General features: G+C 40.6%; 1 protein-coding gene across 4 annotated transcripts; it reads left to right on the forward strand.

Moving 5' to 3' along the window:
- Window positions 1–3,149: 3,149 nt before the first annotated feature.
- On the forward strand, window positions 3,150–17,991 carry C15 (homeobox protein C15). 4 transcript variants are annotated; one of them, XM_076619897.1, is made up of 3 exons: window positions 3,150–3,647; window positions 4,336–4,564; window positions 12,775–17,991. In XM_076619897.1, exons 2-3 carry the CDS (start codon window positions 4,512–4,514, stop codon window positions 13,010–13,012), a joined length of 291 nt encoding a protein of 96 aa, XP_076476012.1. In that variant the 5' UTR covers window positions 3,150–3,647; window positions 4,336–4,511; the 3' UTR covers window positions 13,013–17,991. The 4 variants fall into 4 exon arrangements, with proteins under 4 accessions (XP_076476012.1, XP_076476011.1, XP_033188376.1 ...); XM_076619896.1 differs by having other exon boundaries at window positions 3,150–3,637; XM_033332485.2 differs by lacking the exon at window positions 3,150–3,647 and adding an exon at window positions 4,074–4,235.
- Window positions 17,992–23,642: the final 5,651 nt, after the last annotated feature.

Consider the following 23,642-nt stretch of genomic DNA (forward strand, 5'->3'; position numbering starts at 1 on the left):
CGGCCTAAACACGATTTACAGTCTGCGCTTGATTTCTTTTGTTCTGCCTTATAGAAAATTATCAGAAAACCCGAAATACCACAACAATAAGAATTACATGCCTGGGAATTTTTCCAGAATTTTTGACCAAATTCTCAATTTTCAAAAAAAAAAAAAAAAACTTTCTCGGTCGAAAAATCTAAAGAATCGGCCTGCTATGTAACACACTATGATAGCAGTATCTCAGATTTCTTTTATAATCCTTTGTAGAGCAGAAGAAAAGAAATGAAGCGTAAACTGTAAACCATGTTCAGCTGGATAACTACCCTAATAACAGGGGTAAGACTTTGTCGAAATGGTTTTCCTAGAAAGCTGTTTCGATAAACGTGTCACAAGTCTAATTCGGTTTAGTGGCACTTTTATCGTGCTTGTTCGGCTCTTTCCCTCTGGTATCCGCGGTTTATTTCGTTCAATATGCCATATCTTGCACGCTAGTCCGCAAACCGTGAACATTAGAAGAAAATCTTCGGCATCTTCTCCTTGTTATCACATCTAACGCGTACGAATCGATCGATAAATTACATCTCGTCGCATCCTTCGCTTCCTTGACACGTGATAAGAACCGAACGCCGTTTTCAATCTAGAAATTGCCATGCTCGTAGGATAAAGAGAAAGAGATAATTGCGATGGACGCGCAAAGAAAAGTATCTCTAATTTATAACTGAGAAAAATATCGGAAGAAAACGACCAGCGACTTTTCCACTTGGAATCTTGTAATGTATTTATCACATTCTTCATTCTCGTTACTATGTACATACCGCGTATCATGTTTCGACGTATTAAATCTACGGGTATGCATATCGCATTAAATACGCTCTCTGTTATTCATGCGCTATTACTACGATAGATAAATGCTTAATGATGTCGATAGTCACGCTTCAAAGCGAACCAAGTACGGCAAACGATACAATGTTCCAGTGCGTGTATTCGAATTTCGCTAATGAAGCTAAATTGAAGCTAAATAATAAAAACAAAGGGAAAAAAAGAAGGAAAGAAAACTGTACACGTAAATCTAAATCGATCTTGATATACAGGGTGGTTGGTAACTGGTGGTACAAGCGGAAAGAGGGCGATTCTACGCGAAAAAAGAAGTCGAAAATATAGAATAAACATTTTTCCTTTGTGGCTTTATTTTCGAGAAAATCGACTTTGAATTTTCGGTCGGTACGCGTGCACTTTATCGCGTCTCGTTAGGACGGATCTCACTGTAGATCGTTGTCTCGATTGACGTTATTTTTTTAATTGTTTTAATCTAAATTTCTTAATTTTTAAATTTTTATTCTATATTTTCGATTTCTTTTTTCTCGTAGAATCACCCCCTTTGCGTTTGTACCACCAGTTACCAACCATCCTGTGTTTGAGTTTCGCCTCATAGTTGCTATTTTCGCTTCGTGTTTTCATCCAATTATTGTTATTTACTTGTCATTTATTTATCACGCTATTACCGTCCGTGGTAATCTCTGCTTTCGAGCATATCTGTTGCCCAACGTATATTACGTTAATAAAACAGGATGTTTCTTTGTGTAACGATATTTTACGAAACCATCTTACACATAGCGGATTATTAATGTCGTAGATCGTCAATATGGAAATCAACCATGCGAAAGACATTACGTACGAAAGCGTCTTTGCCACGTTCGAGTGATTCGACCGCGCGGCAAACCGGGTCTAACGTTCACTCGACGTGAATTATTATTCGATTCAACTCAATCGAGCTAGTTTGTATCTGACAAGCCGATGAACGATGATAATTTGATTAATTTCGCATACGTGCATATACGATTTATCGACTTGTCTCCGATCTCAGTCTTCTCTTCCGTCAAGCTTTATTTCTGCACCATCGTGGATTATTAAAAGATTCGTTAACGTTTCTCCTTCGTTTTCCAATTGTCTTTCGAATATATTATTTTCGAGACTTACTCGCGTAACTCGACCTACAGGTGCAAATTACCCGCATACTTAGTTATACAGGGTGGTTGGTAACTGGAAAGGGAGTGATTCTACGCGACAAAAGAAGTCGAAAATATAGAATAAAAATTTAAAAATTAAGAAATTTAGATTAAAACAATTAAAAAAATAAGGTCAATCGAGACAACGATCTACAGTGAGATCCGTTCCAACGAGACGCGATAAAGTGCACGCGTACCGAGCGAATATTCAAAGTCGATTTTCTCGAAAACAAAGCCTCGAACGAAAAATTTGTATTCTATATTTTCGACTTATTTTTTCGCGTAGAATCACCCCCTTTCCGCTTGTACCACCAATTACCACCTTGTATATTATTTTATATCTTATTTTATTCTTTACTTTGCCTACTGTACTTCGCCTCTATTTGATCTACCGATACATTCTCAATCCCTACAGCTACTACACGAAGTTTCTAGCAAAGTGCATGATAATTTATTGAAAAAAGTGGATGCTGTTGACAGCGAAGGTGAAAACCCGACAGAACCTGTGCATCCGCTTAATATGCACATCCGATCGATCGAAAGCAACGACCGTTGTACATTGGAATAGAATTTCTTAAAAATACACCAAGACCTTATAATCAGCGTGTACCTCTGCAAGAAAGCGATATTTCTACGAGTTGCTTCCGATCCAACCGACGCGTACAATAATTAACCAGAATGAACGGCGTTTCGATAAGCGGGAATCTCGTGTGCGAGTTTCAGCGGCGATTTACGCGGCTAGTTTCGCATAAGTGGACGATAAAGCTTCATTTTGATTTCACCTTCGTGCGCTCGACGGTATGTTTGCGCGGGTCCAGTAATGGAAGTGGCGCGATGCTATCGGTCTAACGGTAATTTTATTAATACCCTTCCACTGAATTGCAATGCACCTGCTGCCACGGCCGACTACAAAGATCGCGTTACAATTTGCACCGGCCGGCAAATCGTTCCGTGTAACTCGTAAGCCTCGCTTTTTACGATTTTATAATCGTTACCCAAAGCGAGCGAGCCATTGCTTTTGCGCCCGGCGTTCACGCGCGCGCGCTATCGTAAGTAATTCGCGCGGAGCCACGTAACTCGACGTCGCCACTTTATCCTGGAATTTCAACGCTTGTTTTGCTTGGTCGGAACGATGCCTGGACCATACGCTTTCAGGCCGTTTACACGGTGCGGGCAATTGCGTTGGCGTTTAACATTTTTCGAGATCGACGCTTTTCGCGAATCGTGCGTTCGTTCGGAGGCTTACTCCTCGGTGAGAAAACGTCGTGCCACGGATAAAAGGTCTCGGTATAATTTATTACGAAGTGAAATCTTGTCGGATAATGTAGAAAGCATCTTAACCGATACGCAATAAATTATTGCCAATTGCCATAGAAATTTGTTAACCGTACGCTGTTTATTTCATTGGCAGTTTAGATAGGTTTATGGAGATATATCGTTACAAAGTAATCGGAGTATCGTGTTTTTGCATTTGGCGCTTCGAAGAAAGTACGATGGAACGTTGTTGGAACTTTCGGACGATCGTTGAACTACGAAACACGAACGGAGACAACGTTTGCAAATTTCTGTTAAATGTTTTATAAACGCAAAATGACTGAGACTGGAGTTTAAAAAGAAGGCTAGATCGCGTGGAAAGGTTGCACTGTGCGGTAACTTAATGTACATTTTTTCAACCTATTTACGTTTGTATCTTAATCAGAAATTATGATCGTAAAAATACAGTTATAGGGAAAAAATATCGTTTTAAAAAAATTGTCAAACCGATAAGAGCTATACTCGTCTAATGAACTAAAGCTCTCGGAACAAAGAATATTCGTTGAACGATAGCATGATTTGAAATTGAGCGAAACTATAGCTATATTGTGATATAGAAAAATTGATTCCCTTTACGAAGCTATTTTGCGACGTTTTTTTATCTTATTCCCTATATTTGTATAGAGTGATCGATCATAATTCGTTCTATTTTTGGAACGTCCCTGATCTATGATACGAAATCGCATTAAAGCGGATTTATTGACGCTTTACGATAACATTTTGCTCTCTTGCTTAGTTATCGTTTACAACCGTAACAGGGTCGTTATAAATCATACGTCGTTAACATTTCTTTTCTACTCTACTAGTGTCAGTGGTTCGTAATTGAAAGAAAATTATAAAGCAATTATTAGCTAAACGTTGCGAGCAATTTCTAAAGTGTCACGCCGTCAGCTAAAATACAAAATTATGTCAAGCATCGAATCGCGAGGAAACGTCAGTTATTCGAATATCGATTATCCAGACGCTAATTATGCGGAAATCCGATTACCTATCGTTGGTTTTCATTTCTCTTTCTTATTTTTGTTTCCGACAGTAGCCGGAGCGTTTCCAAGGAGGATCGGCCATCCATACCAAAACAGGACGCCACCGAAGAGAAAGAAGCCGAGGACAAGCTTCACCAGGTTGCAGATCGCCGAACTGGAGAAACGTTTTCACAAACAGAAGTATCTGGCGTCGGCCGAACGAGCAGCCTTGGCTAAAACTTTGAAAATGACGGATGCGCAAGTGAAAACCTGGTTTCAGAACAGGCGGACAAAGTGGAGGTGAGTTCTCGACATTCATAGCGTAGGTATTTGTAGCTCTGTTATACTTAACCGAGTACAAAACGAACTTTAAAACGAGTCATCGCCCGAGACGAAAGAGATAGGTCAGTGGCAAATTCGACATGCAAATCATTAAAGACGGAAAAAGAAGGAAAAGCTGGAATTAGTTATCGTACCCGGACTGCTAAACGTTTCTCCTTTTTTGATATTTTGTAAAGACGAAAGTCGGATCCATTTTTGATGGAAATGAACGATTCTGAAAATTCTGCTTGCGAACATCCGGCAGACTATCCGGCGTCTATCTTCTTAGGAAAATAACGCGAACCTAATCCATTGCTCGCGATTCAGATGCACAGGGAGTAAGCGACACGGTAACTTAAGAGCATCGAGCAAATTCTAAGAAAGGTATCGCCAAGATCGATGAGTACGTCGCGCGTCGACAGGTCGATCGAAAATTGTTACGCCTTAGACAAATTGTTGCTCGTTCTGAATCCTTGCACGACCTGAACTCTCCTTCCCCCCTCGAAAGAAAAAGGAGTCTAGACTGCAGTCTATCGTAGCAGTTCCAAAAACTGTCCCTACAAACATACCGCTATAAATAGCAGGATACCGATGAAACTACCTGACTTCCGGTTTCTAACACGTCGAATAGGCGAAGCCGAATGTTGGTGTTGCGATTTATCAAATCTCGGCGTTCGAGACGAACCGAAAGTGAAAACGCGAGGTGGAAACCTCGGAATGTTAATAGCGGGTTAGCAGCGTTCTGCGGCCGCGTATCGGCGAGGACGCATCGAAAGTCGAGTGTATTGGAGTCTCTTCAAGATAACGGAGGACGAAAACACGTCATTTAGATAAAACGAGGCCCGTTCGTGGCGCGGGTCGCCCGATATCAGGGGCGTCTACGCGGCGAGACGAGCCCAGAGGCATTTCTCCGGGGGTGCGACTCGTTCTCCTCTTCTTCCTTCCTTAATAGTCGCTCCTCTTCGAGTAGGATTTCTAAAAGCATCCCGCTGCCGTGTCCTTGGCTCGTTCCGGGAAGTATTAGGATAGAAAGATGACTATACTTTGAGAGTAGTTTAGAGGGTTTAGACGAACAACGGTGTCTCTGTCTGCGCAGGTTTTGAAGGAACCAGCAAGGATCGAGGACTGGTGCCTTTTAGTTCTACTCGATCTGTCATCGAACGAGACTGCTGATAAAGGACGCCACTTATTCCAAGGTGTGCACTAGGTCGTTTCAAGTTTCTAGTTAGTTCGGACATTTCTAAAATGGGACACTCTTAAAATGGGACATTCTTAAAATGGTTTTGTCTAACCTTTTTATTGCGTTTAGGTATGGTTTCCTCTACGCGTAACGAGCTTCAGTATTTCGCGCATTTATTTACGATCGCTGGTGTTACACAGTCGAATCGGTAAAATTTTTTTATCCAACGACGATTGTTGTATATGCGATGGATGGGATTGCGAGTTTCTGACGTCTCGTTTTACGACGAAAGGGATAAAAGATTATCGCGTATATCTTGGTTAGAAGTCAACAGACATTAAATAGACGTAAAATACAGTATATTATTACATTTATATATATATATTTATGAGTACATTTATAGAATAATTCGTAGAAGGAACGCGTACTAGCGATATTTATGTACGCGAACGATTTATTAAACCGCGAAACTTCAAGACGCCCGGTGCCATCGTCCCGCTTACTTTCATCAAGCTCGATAAAATTCTTCATCTTGAAAAATATCGAGTGTAACAACCGAATGATCTAAATTTCCTGCGAGAGTTTTATACGCCGTTTTACGGCCAACGATCCACGGAGTTTTGTGTGCCGTTACCTCTCGCATTGTTCCAGGAGCCATAGAGCAATAAAGGGGCAAATAGGTAAAAACGAGGAATGTAAAACGCGGCCGATAAAAAGCGGAAGAGAACGCCTTCAGAAGGTTCATAACGATCTAATAAGAGATCGATAACAGGACTCGCTGCAAAAACGGTTCGATGCCGTTGTGCATCGGGATCTCGGTTTCTTGTCCTTACCAGCGATATTGCATTTGTCGTAAAGCGCGCAGAAATGAAAATTACGCTTCTTACTCGGAAACCAGGCGATGGTAATTTTCTTCCTCGCTAGAACGCGAGTATCGTCGATCGCGAAACGGTGAATTGTAACGTGTCTTCCTATTTCTATTCTACGACAAGAAGGACAGAGAACGGCAGAAATAGAAGAAACGAAAAATTCGAAACAAATATCGCAATCGATAGACGAATTTCAATTCACGGGTTTCGTAGTCATTTTTCTGTCGATGATCGATGGTTTTCGAGAGAACGCTTGGAACGTCACTCGGAATGCGGTTTCAATGGACAGAGTTTGAGATTCTTCGTGAAGAATTCGATAAAATTCAAATGGAATTCGACGAAACTGGTAATTCAATATCTTACAAGGCGTTGATAAAAGAGAATGTAAGATTCTATGGTCGCTCATTTGTTGACAAAAATCCGCGAAGAAAAGTAATTAAAAAAAAAAGTGTATTTTTATACGATTATTATTTTGTTCTCTATCCTTTACGTTCTGTCCTGTAACTGGTGCTTGCCAATCTATTGGTCAAGTCTTTTACGTTTATTAAACATTTCTTATCCTCCTCATAAAACACGTTTTCCGACCGTAGAAATGAAATTTAATGAATCTGTCTTTTTTTTCTTCTGCGAATACGATAGGCTTCTCTTAATAATTTCTTCCGTTTCATCGTACGATCTCCATCCTGGTTCAACGATTCGTTCAACAAGTTGCGTTAAAAGGTACGAGTTGAAATTTTACAAGTCTTTTTATTACGTAGTCGACGTGGTCGTTGGAGGAACGAGCACGAAACTCAATTTATACGGCGACGATGTGTGTTATCTGTCTCAATGTGTTCAGAAATGGTAACGCAGTGACAGATACATTCGTCTAGATGTCTCGCCAAATTAAATTTACATCTGAACGACAAGTGAATCATAATTAATCTTGAACATGGAATTATATGGCGGAACAGCCGTTGAATAAATTGGGACATTTCGAGGAGCGACGTGGTTCGGACGTCCGTCTGAATAAAAACTATAGCAAACGTCGTTCGACATACAGGTTTCTTCCTAAGTTTAATTAACATCGATAAATAAATAACAAAGATAATTTAATTAATTAGCAAGATATACACGTTGTGCCTCCGACAGAGAATTAACGATATTACAGTGAAATTTCGTATCGAATAAAGAAAGGCTATTAACACCGATTCTATCAATGCTCTTCGTTATAGGGAATCGTTGTAATATCTTGAAACTGTGCAATTCCTCGGACTAAACTACCTTTAACTCGACCATCCGCAAACTATTCACGATTGACAATTCTTGTACGTGACCGAATTTACGAGCCTGAGAGATAGCGAGCAAACTTACTAATGCGCACAGAAAATAGCAACGACTCGAGTTGAACGTTCCTGCTGATGGATTTGGTCCACGCAAACTCTCCTTTCCTCGAGAGGATACTTTGCAGAGTTTGATGACCTGCGCCTGTCCTTTGATTTAAAAAACAAGCTGTATCTGTAACAGTCGATTCAACGTACGAATAGGTCGCCGTGTCTAAAGAGGCGAAAATATATTTAATTGCATAATGTTGTAATTACGAATCGACGTAACGAAACGAAGAAAGAAGAGAAAAAAGGAGACATAAAAGAGAAAAAATTCACGTTCCTTCCTCCACCCTTGGATCAGCACATCCGCGACGTGGTCCAGCGAGCAGCTGCGTTTAAAGTAACGAGATGACTGTAGGCAGAGATGAGATAACTTGGTCTCAATAATTCAGATACCTAACAGCTTAGCCCTGTCCCGTACATAATGCAGTCTATCCTCCCCATCGTGCTGCCTCGTCCGCCCCTGCTTTGACTGCCAACTCTCTTCCCCACCTCCTGGTGGATCGCACCCCCTCGTCGTCTCACATTGAACCAGTCCGGTTGCAGACTCTTCCTCGGGCTTCTTGCAACGGCTTTTAAAGTGTCAAACCCTCGAATCCGCGATTTGAATCGTTTCGATCCGCCGCACTCCGCCCCACAGCCATTCACCTTGTTAAACATTCATCGTTCCCTGTGTTGGATCACGGCTGTAACCGGTCGAACACGAACACGAACACCGGCGCCATTGCGAAAACGACTCGTTTCCTTTTCCGGATGGAAATCCTCGCGGAACGAAAGAACGCCCGTGTTTCTATTCTGCTCTCGTGCCTCTTCCACGAATCGTTTTTCGTCGATCCGATCGAGAACACCTCCGTCGCGAGTACTGTCTTTAACCAGTTAGCTGTATTCGACGAGTATACTCGCGGTGAAGAAACGACGATATTTTGCGTCACGACGAGCCTTGTCGGTAGTAAAGTTAAAAAATAAAACAGTCGTTTCGTTACAACTTAATTCTGTATCGTAACAGCCACGCGTACTCTGTGTCTGACGAGTATACTCGTCGTCGCTTGCTTTTTGCGACGCCTTTTACGTACACGCCTTTCAGTGTCTTCAAACGAGTCGCAACAGCCAACTGGTTGATATCGCTTCGAGTCCTTCGATTTCTCCCATGTATATAAAATTATTTCTATGGTTTCTATGGCGTAGGATGTCGTAAAAGTGACTGAGACAGTGTGGCAAAGTTTGACGATGAACACGGAATTATTTACGACCGTGTCAGAAAGCAACGACGAAATTTGCTCAAAATCAACGTTCTTAAAAACCGTTTAAGAGAAACAACGCACTACGGAATCGATATATCTGCAATTCGTAACGCGTTGCTCGACATCGAAGGGAACGTACGTGAGAAACATTTCAAATCGTTTAAACCAAAGGTGTTACGTTAAATGGGATGCTATTTGCATTTGCGCAATTTCATACGAAATAATTGAATAAGGAACGCTACAGGATTTCCGATGGTAACTGACGATACAATCAGCAACAGACGATATTATACAAAAAAATAAAGTAGAAAATATACACTGAGACTCGTTCGTACGAGGCTTTGTCCTCGGGAATATCGACGATAAATTATCCACGTGGATCTGTGTATTTATGCTCCATCCACTGCATACGCGGATTTTCCAAATTTATTTCTCCTCCGATTCGGTGTTCAGCGTGCGATTCTGTACGGAAAACTTGTTCCTCCAAGTCTCACAAGTCTGACGAATAATCAGAGAAATTAATCACAAGATTCGCAATTGCTCGTTGCCGATGAAACTGAAAATGGAAAAGACGCGTACGGATAAAGTTAATCGTATCGCGGTATATTCGCGACGAACGATAAAATCAAGTTTAGAATACTTGTTCGCCAAGTGTTGGCCAAAAGTTATACTTGACGATAGGGGGATAACGATAAGAGTAATGTGTCCCAGGTTGCGAGAGAATACAGTTATGCCGGCCGCAGTGAATGGGGCGAGGCTGCGTCGGGGCTGCAAAATGTAATCGGCACGGCGCCCTCAATTATTAATTGCTAACCGCGTTAATTACTTGCACGGGTGTAGGCGCGGCTGTCACTGGAACAACGGCGTAGCCACGGATAGATTTTCCAACGGGAACAAACCAAACGTTAATCGAGTTCGTCGACCGTTAACCCTTCGTTAGCTGAAATTTTCCCTTAATTCTAAGACAACAATGATAATCGATCTGCATTCTTTTACGTTCGATACGAAAATTGGGAAAAGACGATTTTCTGAAAGATTGCTCGCTTTAGTTGCAATGTTTCTCAAGCTCAAATGGAATTTTTCATTAATTTTTGTATCTCGTGAATTTCCGCGTGAATTTGTATGGAGAAAATTGATATAAAGGAGACAATTGATACGTGATAAAAGAAAATTACTGGAAATGCGAGTGGACTTGAGCGAATCCGGGAACAAAAAAGAAAAAAGATGGAACTTAACGAGATACTTTTCGATCTTTGATAGATCGAATCACGGTATAATTAACGAAGAGACTCGTTAGTTAACTGCCACTGGTCTTTAGAGGTGTGCACGGATTGCGTAAGGAAACCAGTTTTGAGAAATTTCAACTACCGTACAAAGTATCGCAATCGTCTTGCGGACATTATATATCTATTCTTTCGTAATTAATTGTTGAATTAACATCTAGAAGAATAATAAAGCAGGTCCGATGCTAAAATTTGTTGTTGATCGTTTAACGATTTCGTTAAATTCTCCAACACGTGTTACGCAACATACAACAGAAATTTCCCTAAAAATTGATTCGTTTGCTCGCTCAAGATCACAATTACACCAGGCTTCGTCTCCAACATTTGACAACCGTGTTTTTATATTATCTTTTAACGTACGTACTCTGACGAGCTTTTAAAAAAATCCAATGTACCCGGTTCCATTCGACGACTTTGAAGCGTATCTCTGGCGTTCAATAGCGAGATAATATTTCAACGATTTAATACTTAAACCCTCCGATAAATATCACGGAATCAGGCCGTCTAAAGTGTAACTACGAGATTTACTTTCTCCCCACTCGGGTCAAAACTGTACCGAGTCCTGTCCCGTTGCTCCTGTTTCCTTCGTTTTCCCCGATATCCTATCACACGCATTTAATAACTTTCAGAAGAGTGAAATTGCAAATCGTTTGGAAAGCTGGCAGAACGCGGAGAGATAACGCGAGTGCAAGGCTTTCCTACAATTATCGAGCGGGTATTAACGAGACGAAAATAAACGAACTCGATCGGATGTTGATTGCGGCTGAGAAGTGCTGTTATCTGGAATCTCTGCTCGACATCGTCGACTGTGCTAGTCGTTAATCGTGCAACAACCGATCGAGTTGTGTCCCGATTCAACCGACTCGTTCCGTGATACACGGGCTACCGAGGAGTTCTATACGCCCTCCGTTCTCTATCCACGGAAAGATGAACGAGGAAAGAGAAGAAGCTGAGATCGTTCCACGCTGAGATAAACAAAGGTACAACGAAACCGTTTAATTACCGACGACCGGAGATTAACTCTAATGGAACGACGGTGTTTCGTGGCTCGTATGGAAGCGGCATCGCGGCACTCTGATTGGCCGCGTTATCCAGTCTGGCGCCTTTCAGACTCAGGGACATTCTCGGTCAGATCTCGTTGCCGAACGAAGATCTTTCAACGCTAGGAGAATTTATCGCCCATAGGCTGGTTAAATTCGTAAAAGGTATACTTGGGACTTGGAGAACCGACGATGAGTAAAAGGCCGATTATGGCAATTCGATCGCGATTCTTCCGATCCTCGTTGTTTGTTAGACGAGTCTGTTACGCGGTAAGGTTCGAGCAGAGTTTGGTCGATAATTACGCAAGAATTTTCCAAAGAAGAAAATAAAAGATTTCCATAAAAGCTTCGACCTAAGTGACGTTGCCAACAAGTCGACCATTTTCTGCTACCCTAATAGACTTAGTGCTAGAAAACAGACACTCACGAGCCACCCCTGAGCGAGCTGGCGCTGCACCACCGACGAATCGAATTAACTTTATTACGTTTGTCTTCTGTTTTCCGCTCCAACGACCGCCAGTCTCTTTCCACTGTCCCGGCTCTCCTCGCAGCCGTTTCTCCCATCTCGTTTCGTCTTTTCTACAACACTCCAGCAACCCCCGCCACCCTATCGTTTAACTGGCTGGATCTCGCAAGCATAATTCGATACACTATGTACCTATGTAACGACAGTAACTTTGATTTTAAAGCTTTGCCTAATCTTCCGTTTTATCCGTTTTCGGAGGACTTGACACGTCGCAAGATGGGAATATCGCAGCGAGAGTATGAAAAAATTCGACGATTTCAAAGATCAGCAAACTTTTCAAACCGTAAAGCTTCGGAATTTCGGAATTCGAGGACTCGACAGCTCGCAGATTTAATATTCGAAAATTTAGGAGCTGGAGAATGTTTACCTTTCGCAACTTGGAAGTCTAAGAAGTTGCAAGTTGAAAGCTTCCTAAAAGTTAATTCCATAATTTGTTTAATACGTGTTTTAGCATCATCTCGTCAATAAACACCACGTTGTACTGAAAAATAATAAGTGAAATACTTCCGGCAGTAGGAATAACGTTAAACGAGCGTCAGTTTGTATGAAATATCCGAGGATATCTCATATTAAAGCTAAGAACCAAGTGCAATACTTGTACGAACTTCACGAACGTTCACAATTTTCTTCCGTTGTCTCCACGAGGGACGCTCGATCATTTTCAATCTTTCCATCTGTTTTAGGAGGCAAACAGCGGAAGAAAGAGAGGCCGAGAGGCAGGCGGCGAATCGGTTGATGCTGTCCCTTCAAGCCGAGGCGCTTGGAAAAGTGGCTTATCCCGCAACAGTGCCGAACCATCCAGCGGGAACCACCGTTCCCAGTTTAGACAGACAACAAGCACCCACTGCTCTGACCCATCCTGTGGGTCAGTGGGCCTCGCCGTACGGTCCACCACAGCCTCTAGCCGAACCGATTTGTTGAACCAGGATAATCGACGCGGATTCAAAGACTCTTGCCGAGTGAAACTTGTTACGTATCAGTCGTGTCACATTTCTACGATAGAATAGTTGTACGTTTTTTAGGACCGGTGCGACTCTTGTCGTTGCAGTCTCGTTGCCGTGGTGCAGTGCTTCGAACGATCGTACATTCCCCGCGTTATTTCCTCGATATTTCCAAAGAACAACCACTGACCATGGCTGGAAACGCGAAGCAAAACTCGTTCTTGTAAAGGGCGAATCGAACGCTGTTTGGATATCAGGAGACGTTGCGCGGCGAATTGTCGAAACAGGAGACGATTTTTCAAAAAGACAACGCCGAAGCACGAGAAAGCGGTTTCAAGATTTCGCAATAGAATCGAATTACCATGGCCAGCGTTCGCGATCGGAATCCGATCGAAAACCTGTGGGCAGTTTTGGGAAGAAAAGTTCACGATCAACAGGAGTCGCCGATAGAATACGTCAGCGAACTTGGAAAGAGAAATAAAATCAGCGTAGGCGAATACTCGAGACGAGACTTTCGATAAATTAGCGGACGGTGTACCTAGAGGATTAATTAGTAGCAATCAAAAGTAAAGAAAAATCCATTGAATGGAAACTTAACGAAATTAGCATCGAATTTGTATTTTTTCACAGGCGAAAACACAAGTTTTGTACATTCAGTTTCGCTTTACATTCTAACTATATCAACGATTTTCTTTCAATAAGATGAAAAATCTACAAATAGGCTCGCGTTTATAATTATTCACGGCAATGTGTCTCTCTTCGTTTCCACCGTAGAGATACGAAGACGAAGTACGCGAGTCATGCGTTAACCGTGCGATGTGAGAATAGAAAGAGAACGCCACGTACAGGCCTTTTCTGTTCTTGTCTAATCAGACATGCATCAGACCGCTCGTTGATCGGTGGTGTTACACTTACATATTTACTGTACGAATGCGCATGCTTTATCAGCTGTTAGACAAGGAACGAGCAGCCTCTATGCAGCGTTCGCGCACCCTATCTTCGCATCTCTGTTATGTTTTGCCAATTGCTTTACAAGGAATAACAGAATAACAAAGCAGACTTCGCAGCGAGATGGCAACGACAAAAGTCGCGCATCTACGACCGGGCCTTACTGCGAAAATAGCAGTCGTTCACACTTGAAAACGTTAACAGAAAGAGGGCTGGAATAGCTTACTCAATTCGTATTTTTATCTTCGTCTCCTTCCAGTTTTCTTTAGACATGTTTGAAACTTGTAGTGAGATTTGCTGTTAAATTTGATTTAGTACGTTTTCGATGGAAACGATGGAGCGAGTAGCTTTTGCTTAATTTCGAAAGAAGATTTGTTGTTAAACGATAGTATTTGATGTGAGGGAAAGATGGAAACTTGAAATGTAATTATAGTTGATAACGTGGAAATATATATCGCGAATGTTGTTGGATATTACTTGTCCTTTTTCGTTCGATCTCTGTATCCGCATGTTTAAATGTCCTTTTATACACAACGTTTCTTCAGTCGGCGGATTACGAAAACCATACTGAGATTATTAGAGCCTCCGAAACTTCATAGTAGATAGCTCGACGAATAACGATATATTTTTCATTTATTTTCATATCAAAACGCACGATATTTTTTGAAATGTCACAGTGACGTTCAACACGCTCCAATTTGAGAATGTATAGAAAGAATCGACAAACGCAACGAGCGATTTCAAACCGAATCTCTGAGATCTCAGGAATATGTTCCACTTTATTTATATCGACCTGTATCAAATATGAACGATAAAATGGCAAGGCGAATCGTCACTGTAATTCCATCAATCTCGAGTTTAACACGCGACAATTTCTTCTCTATTACGAATCTATTAGTCGTATAAATACACGCGCACTCACACGTGTAACGGGAATTTAAAAAATTTTCCAAAACGACAACTAATCGCAGTGCGCTAATTTGACGTGGCATTATTGACAGAGAGAAGAAGTCAGAGAGATCGAACGAAAAAGAGCATCAGAGGCCAGCAGTCGTCTTAATTGCGCTATTTCTAGGTAGTATCAACGTCTTACCGTCACGACGGCCAATTTTATCGACGTACTTAATTAACGAACCGAGGGGACTGATAGGGAGCTAAAAAAGAAACTTAAATAATTACGGATTGCTCTCGTTTTTTCGCCATCGCCACCCCTGTGAGCTCGCTCCGCGGAAATTTACCCTCGTCAAACAGACACGATACGCAGGGACACCGAAAGAAAGTAGAAACATAGAAAGGAGAAGAGGAAAGGCGAAGAGTGAGATCCGGACAGCTTCCGAAGTTCGCGAAATTCTTCGATAGGCGATGGAATTAACCCTTTCGACGACGGCTGATGGCCATCTTCTGCAGTACGTCGACACTTTTTAATCCCTTTTAGGACCAGATTTTTTATCTTGTTTTTATCTTTTGTAACATAAAAATGGTACAGTCATCGGATATCAACAATTAGATCATCGCCACCTGCTAACTAGCGATTCGCATTTTGCGCTGTACGTACGCATTTTAAAAAATTTCAAAATTCGGAAATTGCAACTATCGTAGAAGGAGGCGAGGTTTAACGAATATCAGCGTAGTCTTTTACCTTCGTTTAACATTTTTTCCTAGAGTATACATCTCGTCCGCGTCGTTCCGCTTGCGAAGAGATCTCGTACACCGTACGATGTCCTGTTCCTCGATGTCAAACAACTTTTGTAACCGCATTCGATTGAAATTAAAGACGAAAAAGAAATTGAAAGGTAGGATATTAAGGAAAGAACAAAAAGATCTCGTCGTTAAAAGAGTTGAAACTATATTATCCAAGAATTTCGTCTTACCGATACTTTAACGCAGCAATAATCGAAGGCGTCGCAAAACACGATTTATGTATACAATGCAATATCATTGACCGGAAGCCTCCTCCTCGGTGCATCTTTCGAACGACGCAGCTTAATTGAAAGATCCGCACGACATATCTGTGTATATATTAGCGCGATAGTTTGTAATTAAAAACATTACGATGTATGTACGATATTAATCCGTTTCTGCGATCGACTTGGCGACAGCGTTTTGTTTCGAACATTAGACGTGCACACATGTACTTACACATCATACAAATACAGGAAGAAGATATTAGATATTAGGTGTACGAGAGAATTTTATGCTTTTACGAAGAGAACGTTCCCTTTGATTTTTCGTTGACGACAATCTCAATATCGTTGTTTGCGCGTTTCGACCCAATGAATTTTTTTATTTCTGTGTCACAAACTTTACACGGCCTTTGTTTTGACAAATTTTTGTTATTTCTCGTCAAGTACGAAAGAAATTAGTTCAGTAGCTTCAATAGCGTTTATTGTACGATTTATTCCATACAAATAAGCGAAAAAGAAGAAATAGCAACCGTGGAAAGAACTTTATTAAGAAAATCAATTTTTAATACTTTAATCCGGCAGTAAGGGAACAAAGCTGAATGAGTTTAAGCGTATTGTTTGTAGCATCGAGTTTGGAATTTATATTTCAATTAAGTGTTAGGAAAATGAACGTTCCTCGCATTTTTTTTTTTTCCTTCTTATCTTTCAACCGAAGTTACATCCTCGGTCTTGCTTCCATTCCAAGCCACACGGAAAATTGTGAACGACATTCGATTTTTTAAAGATTCGAATTACCGAGGAACGGGTCGCACTGTCTCGAACCGAGACAATCCTACAAATTGTAACACTTGAAGAGCGAAAAAATTCTTTCTTACGTCTAATGCACAAATTACCATGTACGTGTATGTAAAGATCACATGGGAAAACTATAGGTCACATTTTCTATTTTTTTATAGGGAACGATATCGAAAAGTTCTAAAAATATTTATTTCCATAACACAGCCACGTTGTTGATTTCTTACCTTTCATAAATCCTATTTTCCATCTATTTCTACCGATTTCTGGAAGATACGTATCCGTCAAACTAGCTGATCATCATCTTCTTCAACCGCGTCGTGTCAAAATTCTCTCCTTTTACTCATCAAACAGCGTAAACGTGAAAAAAAAATCAACAAAGAATGGACTTATCACATTTTTCTCGTGTGACCGCTATATCCTACAACTGTGCAACTATACAAACACATACACCCTGTACAATATTATTTTCTTAGGAATACAAAAAATCGTAAAGAGTAATTAAGAATGTACTATCGCGAAAAGATATTGTAAGTTATAAATAAATATATATATATAATGTATAATATATATGTATATATGATATGATATATATATCATATATATTATATCTATATATATCGCTACCACTAAGGTTCGTCGTCGAAATAGAGCGTGTAAGCCGTCTAATTAGATACGTAATATTTATGTTAAGAACAACCGTAGAATTATCGATCGTAGAGAACGATGTGATGTTATATAAGTACGTGTAACGTTGTATATAATTGACAAATAGAAGTAATACATATACATATACATATACATATATATATATATTATACATAAAATGATTCAACTGGTACGCGTATACGTTGATTGTACGAAACTTCACGAAATCATAATAAGCGAACACATGATAGAATATTAGAAAATCCTTGGCTTAGTAATTTATTTGTTAAACAACCGACTCTTAACATACGATTGTTGATGATATTACCGTCTAATTTTCCGTTCTCCGTTGAATCGTTCAACGCCGATACCGATTACGTACGTTTCATTTTCGTAGGTAACACCATGTTAATGTAAGATAAGAGAAATAATCAGCGAAACAACCACGAATGATCCGAATAAATCGTTCTTTTTCGCAAAAAGATGATCGTTTCTGTCCATTTGGCACTTGGATTTCTTCAGATTTCTCCGCTTGAACGCATCTCGTCCGGCCCGCGACACACGACTCATGATTTCTTCAACGCCTGGATACATTTTATAAGGTAGACTGTATATATTTTTTCAATTGTATCGCACAGAATAAATTTATATGACCCAACGTGAACGAGCGAATAGTTTTCTGCTACGACGAATCATTTGTACGTATGGAACCCGTTTCGTGAGAGGGAGAAGGTCCTGCACGATCACGATGTTTGTTTCTCGTGATCGAGGAACCCTAGGATCGACGTTACGAAAGAACCGGAAGTTTCGCGTGTTACCAGGCGTCACGGATTGCTCTCACATTGTAACATCTCTCACCCCTCTGCACGGTAAAACGGTGCAATTTCGTTGTAAATCGACCATGAGAGGGAAAAAGAGAGTGGCCACTAAATGACAGAGTAGCAAACGCTCGTTGAAAAACGATTCCGTGAAATTCATTTTCTACAGAATTCGAACTGTCACTTACACGTGAATCGCAGTTGTGTATTTCTCAGATCGATTCGATGGATCAACGTTGGCTCTATTTTTGCTCGGTTATAAAACATATACGATCTCCGTGTTTTTCCATTTTTCTGTTTTACCGTTCCACTTCGAATTACAGGCGCAGTTTGTCCGCTTCGTGTCCTGTCAATGTTTGCCTAAATTCGCCGAAGAAAATAGTTACGTTTCGTTGTTACCTTTCACGGATGATAGTGTTTACCATCTATCGTTTTTGATATACGCCAGAGAAGAATCGCATAGAGCTGAGTGAGCTCCATTGATCATGGAAAACTTAATTACGATCGAGCGTCAGTGAAATATAAATCGAATCAGGAATCACGCTCGACAACAAAACTATTTCAGCTTTAATCTGCGATCGTTAATGGAATTATATATCGTCCGAAGCTGTCACATAATGCTCATCCATTGCAAATGAGCCGTAATAAAGCTGATTCGGCAACGTTAAATAAATTTTCATCCTTCCTATATTAAACATCTTCGAAATTCGATATCATTAATTTTTCTCTTATTTCTTCTCCATTTTCATTGTGTCGTTCCTTAACTATATCCAGCAAACACGTACACATTTGCTTCTTTCTCTCTCCCCCTCTATCTCTATCTATCTATCTATCTCTCTATCTCTCTTTCTCTGTTTCTCTGTTTCTCGTCCTCTCTGATCACCCTAATCGTTGTCTTTCCGCAGCGAATTATCCCACTTGAGCTAGGAGAGCTGCTAGTGCCGGATGTGGCCACGTTTACTGCCTATAATTGCAGAGAAGACGCGGCGCGCCGTTCCGCCCAATTATTTGGGGACAAATGCCCGCCAAAAAAGAAGCCTTCGACTCGTCCGCCGGGCTAAGGACGTCTCTCGATGGATCGTCAGAAAATTATTTATGACGGAAAAATAATTGCCGGTACGTTTTACTTTCCGCCCCCTATTTCTTATTTTCTTTTAATTTGCTCCACACATATAGACGACAGATACGACTATTTTAACTTGCACCGATATACCTAGAGAATACTCGTGAGAATGTTGGTCTCCTTGAGGAATATGATGAAATAAAGAATGTCTGATAAATGAGGAACGTCTGTAGTGGTTTTTAATGATAAACTGTTGCGTATTGTTGTACGCATGATCTTAATGGACAGCCTTCTGCGGATAAATAAAATTGCTCGAGATATTGAGATTAATAAAGGAGCTAAAAAATAATGACATTCCTTGGGTACTATTGAACCAACGATAAATTACTAGTAAAATTTATTTCGATATAAAATAATACGAGAGAAGTGGAATTGTAAATTTAATAGAGATATTAATATATGTGTATATTGAAAAGTAAACATGCGTTTTAAACGATACTGGAACGTGTAGTAACTGCCTTACGTATTTCGTCTTGACAGAGGAAATTGAAAGTGAATCGTTTCCGGTCGGTCATCGTTGACTCTGTCTTCCGAAACTCTCATGATTGTGCGTCAAGCGCCCTGTAATCTTGTCCACCGAGATATTCCTGTGGTTTTTCTAGTTTTTAACGTAGTCGGCGGTATCCAATTACGCGGTTCCACAAAGTCTCTTTTAAAGACCAAAAGATCCGATAGGTATTAGTGTTACACGAGAACTAAATTGACATTAATCTGAAAAAACATCAGAAAATTTCGTTACCAATTACAGCAAAATTGTATCCAACTGAACTTTATACAAGGATATTCCCAATTCTATTTATACATACATTTATATATATACAGGGTGGCTGGTAACTGGCGGTACAAGCGGAAAGAAGAAAAAAGATGTAGAAAATATAGAATAAACATTTTTTTTTTTAATTTTTCCATCGAGACAACGATCTACAGTGAGATCCGTTATAACGAGACGCGATAAAGTGCGCGCGTACCAAGCGAAAATTCAAAGTCGATTTTCTCGAAAACAAAGCCTCAAAGGAAAAATGTTTATTCTATATTTTCGACTTATTTTTTCGCGTAGAATCGCCCCCTTTCCGCTTGTACCACCAGTTACCAACCACCCTGTATATGTAAATCTTATTAACATGTATGTATATCATGCACGATCGAAATAAACTCCCTTGCAAGGCAAAATAATTCCCTGGTAAGGAATAAAATATAGCTTTTATAATTCATTTTATTTACTTTCATGCACAGATGTATCTAAAATATGCAATTGTATTTTCTCTCTCAAACGAAACACTGTACCTGCAACTACGATGATCGATGCACAGCGGTGCGCGAAACTTTCAAAATCCAAATGGATCTTTCACCTTCTATTACAAAAACGATATTCAAAATTATTTTTACCAATAATCGTGTACAAAGTTAATTCCAAAACTCGATCGCATCGAAACAACCCGTCCAATCTGAAAGAAAAGAATTTATTCGAAAGATAAAGCGAAAGAGGTTCAATTCTGCGAAATTAGAAACTTCAAACAAAGCTAGAAATATAGAATAGTCCGTTATATGTACAATGGTAGCAACATAGCGACGCGTATACGCATATACAATCGTACGCGTGCGTTATTTCGTGTGTATTTTACAGACGAAATTGGAGGGGCGGCTCGAATTAAAAACTAATCCAATATTAGCTTCGGCCTGGCGAGGCGATACGATGCTCAACAATTATTTCCTCCCCTGTGTTTCCACGCACGCTGCAAAACCATCCCCTCAGCTCCGCCTATATGTATCGTTGGCCGCAAAGAAGGGAGCAGTTGCGAGAATTATTCATCTGTAAAATGCGATCGGTGATATTTACGACAAACGATTTATAGTTACGCGTTTACATCTTTAGAATCTTCTATTTATACATACGTATATTTATTGGCAAGAAGAATAGCAAGAGCAATGAATTCTGGATGGACGGTAAAGCATTCCTTAATATCGACGTTCGAGTTGATTAATTCTTTTCTGATCGACAATCGTGTAACTGTATAGAATACCATAACCGAGACCGACTAGATACTTGCAATATCAAAAAGGAAAGTTGGAAATAAAAAACAAATTTAATCGGAAACCTCGAGGCTTCGTTGAAGCAATGGCTTTCGACAAGCTGAATTTGCAAACGAATACCAGTCACATCTTAAAAACTGGTACATTCAATGGATGATACTATGATATAACGTAACGTGCACAGGATATGACTCGAAACTATGCATGATAAATAAACTGAAATGCGAATGAAGTTCTAAGCAAGATGAATCTTGCAAACGTTAATCTTTGTTATCAATACAGAGGACAGTCGGCAGCTCCGAATCGTCCAAAGATATTAATTACCTCGTCGCCGTCGAGAGTGTGCAGATAAACATAATTAAAACATAAAACATAAATAGATTGCTCGCAAAATTGCCCCCAGTTTACATTTAATCTATCAACCTGTTTCGTCAATTTTATCTTATACGCGATATATAATACACGCGTATATAATTTCGCGTCGTGAATACACAAAAATTAATAACGAGAGACACGAATTACAAATTTGCATATCGTAAACGCAAGAATCAAATATACAGAAGGTTTACTATAGAAAACTTGAAGTTTAATGAAGAAAAGAAAAAGCCGATACGGGTCACAGCGATCCAGTACAATATGTGTACAAAATGCAGCGTTCAAGAATAAAAATTGCAAATCTTCAGTTTTTAATGCTCAATAAATGCTGGATAAAAGCATTAATCCCGATATAGGCACGAGAGATTAACCTGCCAGAAGACTGTCGCGCATATCGGAACGGCTCGAAATTCTCTAGCGGGGTTGAAATTTTTATCACTCATCATGCAACCTCATCTTTTTTTTACTCTTTCTCTCTCTCTCTCTCTCTCTCTCTTTCTCTTTCCTTTTTTCGGGTAGACACTGTGCATAGATCATAACGGGCACGCACATATACGCGAGACCCGGGTGAAACGCGTTTATAAAATCATGAGGAGTACGCTGCACGGGATATTTACGCAACCGGCGTAAATTTATTGCGATTGCGCTTTAGCGGAGTCGCGGAAACCGAGTTGGAGAACGCTTTTTTTCCGGTCGTCCAGGGAGACGCCTGATCCCGGATGAAAACGATCAGACGAGCTTCGTGGAAATTGATCACTTTTATGAAAAATGAATGGAAATCGATTCGACGATTTTACAACACACCAAAAACATCGTTTCGCCTCTAATAATGTACTTCCGGTACATTTTCATCGCCAGAAGCGTGTTAACGAAAATGTCCTGACTTGTCGACAAGAAGATCGTATTATCACTTCGTTCGCGAATCTGTCGTTTAATTGGCAAAAGCGTTAAGGATTAATAACGTAGGCATAGCATGCTTATTTTCATCCTTTGGCGAAGGATATTAACTTGTTCCTTTTTTATCAACCTGTTCACGTAGGTACGTAACGTTTAGCATAGACGAGGGAGACAGGATCGTCTCTATCCACTACAAAAACGATTAACCGGCTTGCACGCCAGATCCGATCAATTTTCGTAGTCATTAGCATTTTCTAAAACACTGTGCCTAAACGGTGTTCGTTTCCTGCCCATAAAAAGTGGCCAACTTTCGTCGCTGTCTTTATTTCCGATCGTTTGCGGTCGACATCGTAGACAGAGCGAGCACAGACGGTGTGTTAAAAAATCGAGAACGCTCGTGTCCCTTTTTTCTTCCCCTCGCTCCACAAACAATAGCTGCGATTAAATTTTGTCGTAGGAATCGAAAAATCAACCACTCCCGAACGACTTATCTTTCGACCGTCTGAAACGTAAACCGTTAACACGACCTCTGAAGGATCGAGAAAAACCGTGCATCCAACGTGAAAATAATAAAGGCAACGAGCGAGTACGACGTCAGGATGGAATTGGGCTCGTCAAACGGTTTTTTCCCCCGCGTGGTTTCGCGCTTTTTCGTGTTCGGTACCACGAAGGCTCCCTTGTCGGGCGACAAACGACAGCCGACAGACGACAGCACGAAAAAGACGACCTACCACGCACTAGAAGGCGCTCCCATTTAGGATGATTGCCCCGATTTTATGTATTTATACGCGTACTGTTACAACAGCACGCCGCTTTCTATAGCTGATATTCGTTTCCGTGGCGCGGGTCCAGCACGAGTTTAAAATTCCTAACGCGACGCGATAGCCCGCTGAAATATCATGCCGGATTTCCGCGCGCTGCCATCCATTGCGAAACAAGCCAATGTGAAATATGCACGAGACGCGGAACAAGAATCTGAACGCAAGTGTTATCAGAGGACTCTTTCACGTTCGTACAGCGACTCGGTGATTTTCAACAGTTGGCTGTTCTTGACGAGTATACTCGTCATGA

This window comes from Bombus vancouverensis, chromosome 7, assembly GCF_051014615.1.
Source record: "Bombus vancouverensis nearcticus chromosome 7, iyBomVanc1_principal, whole genome shotgun sequence".
NCBI classification, from domain to species: domain Eukaryota; kingdom Metazoa; phylum Arthropoda; class Insecta; order Hymenoptera; family Apidae; genus Bombus; species Bombus vancouverensis.

Coding starts and splice junctions, on each gene's coding strand:
- C15 (XM_076619897.1), top strand. CDS start 4,512: ATGACGGATGCGCAAGTGAAAACCTGGTTTCAGAACAGGCGGACAAAG. Junction 4,565..12,774: donor AACAGGCGGACAAAGTGGAG/GTGAGTTCTCGA, acceptor CATCTGTTTTAG/GAGGCAAACAGCGGAAGAAA.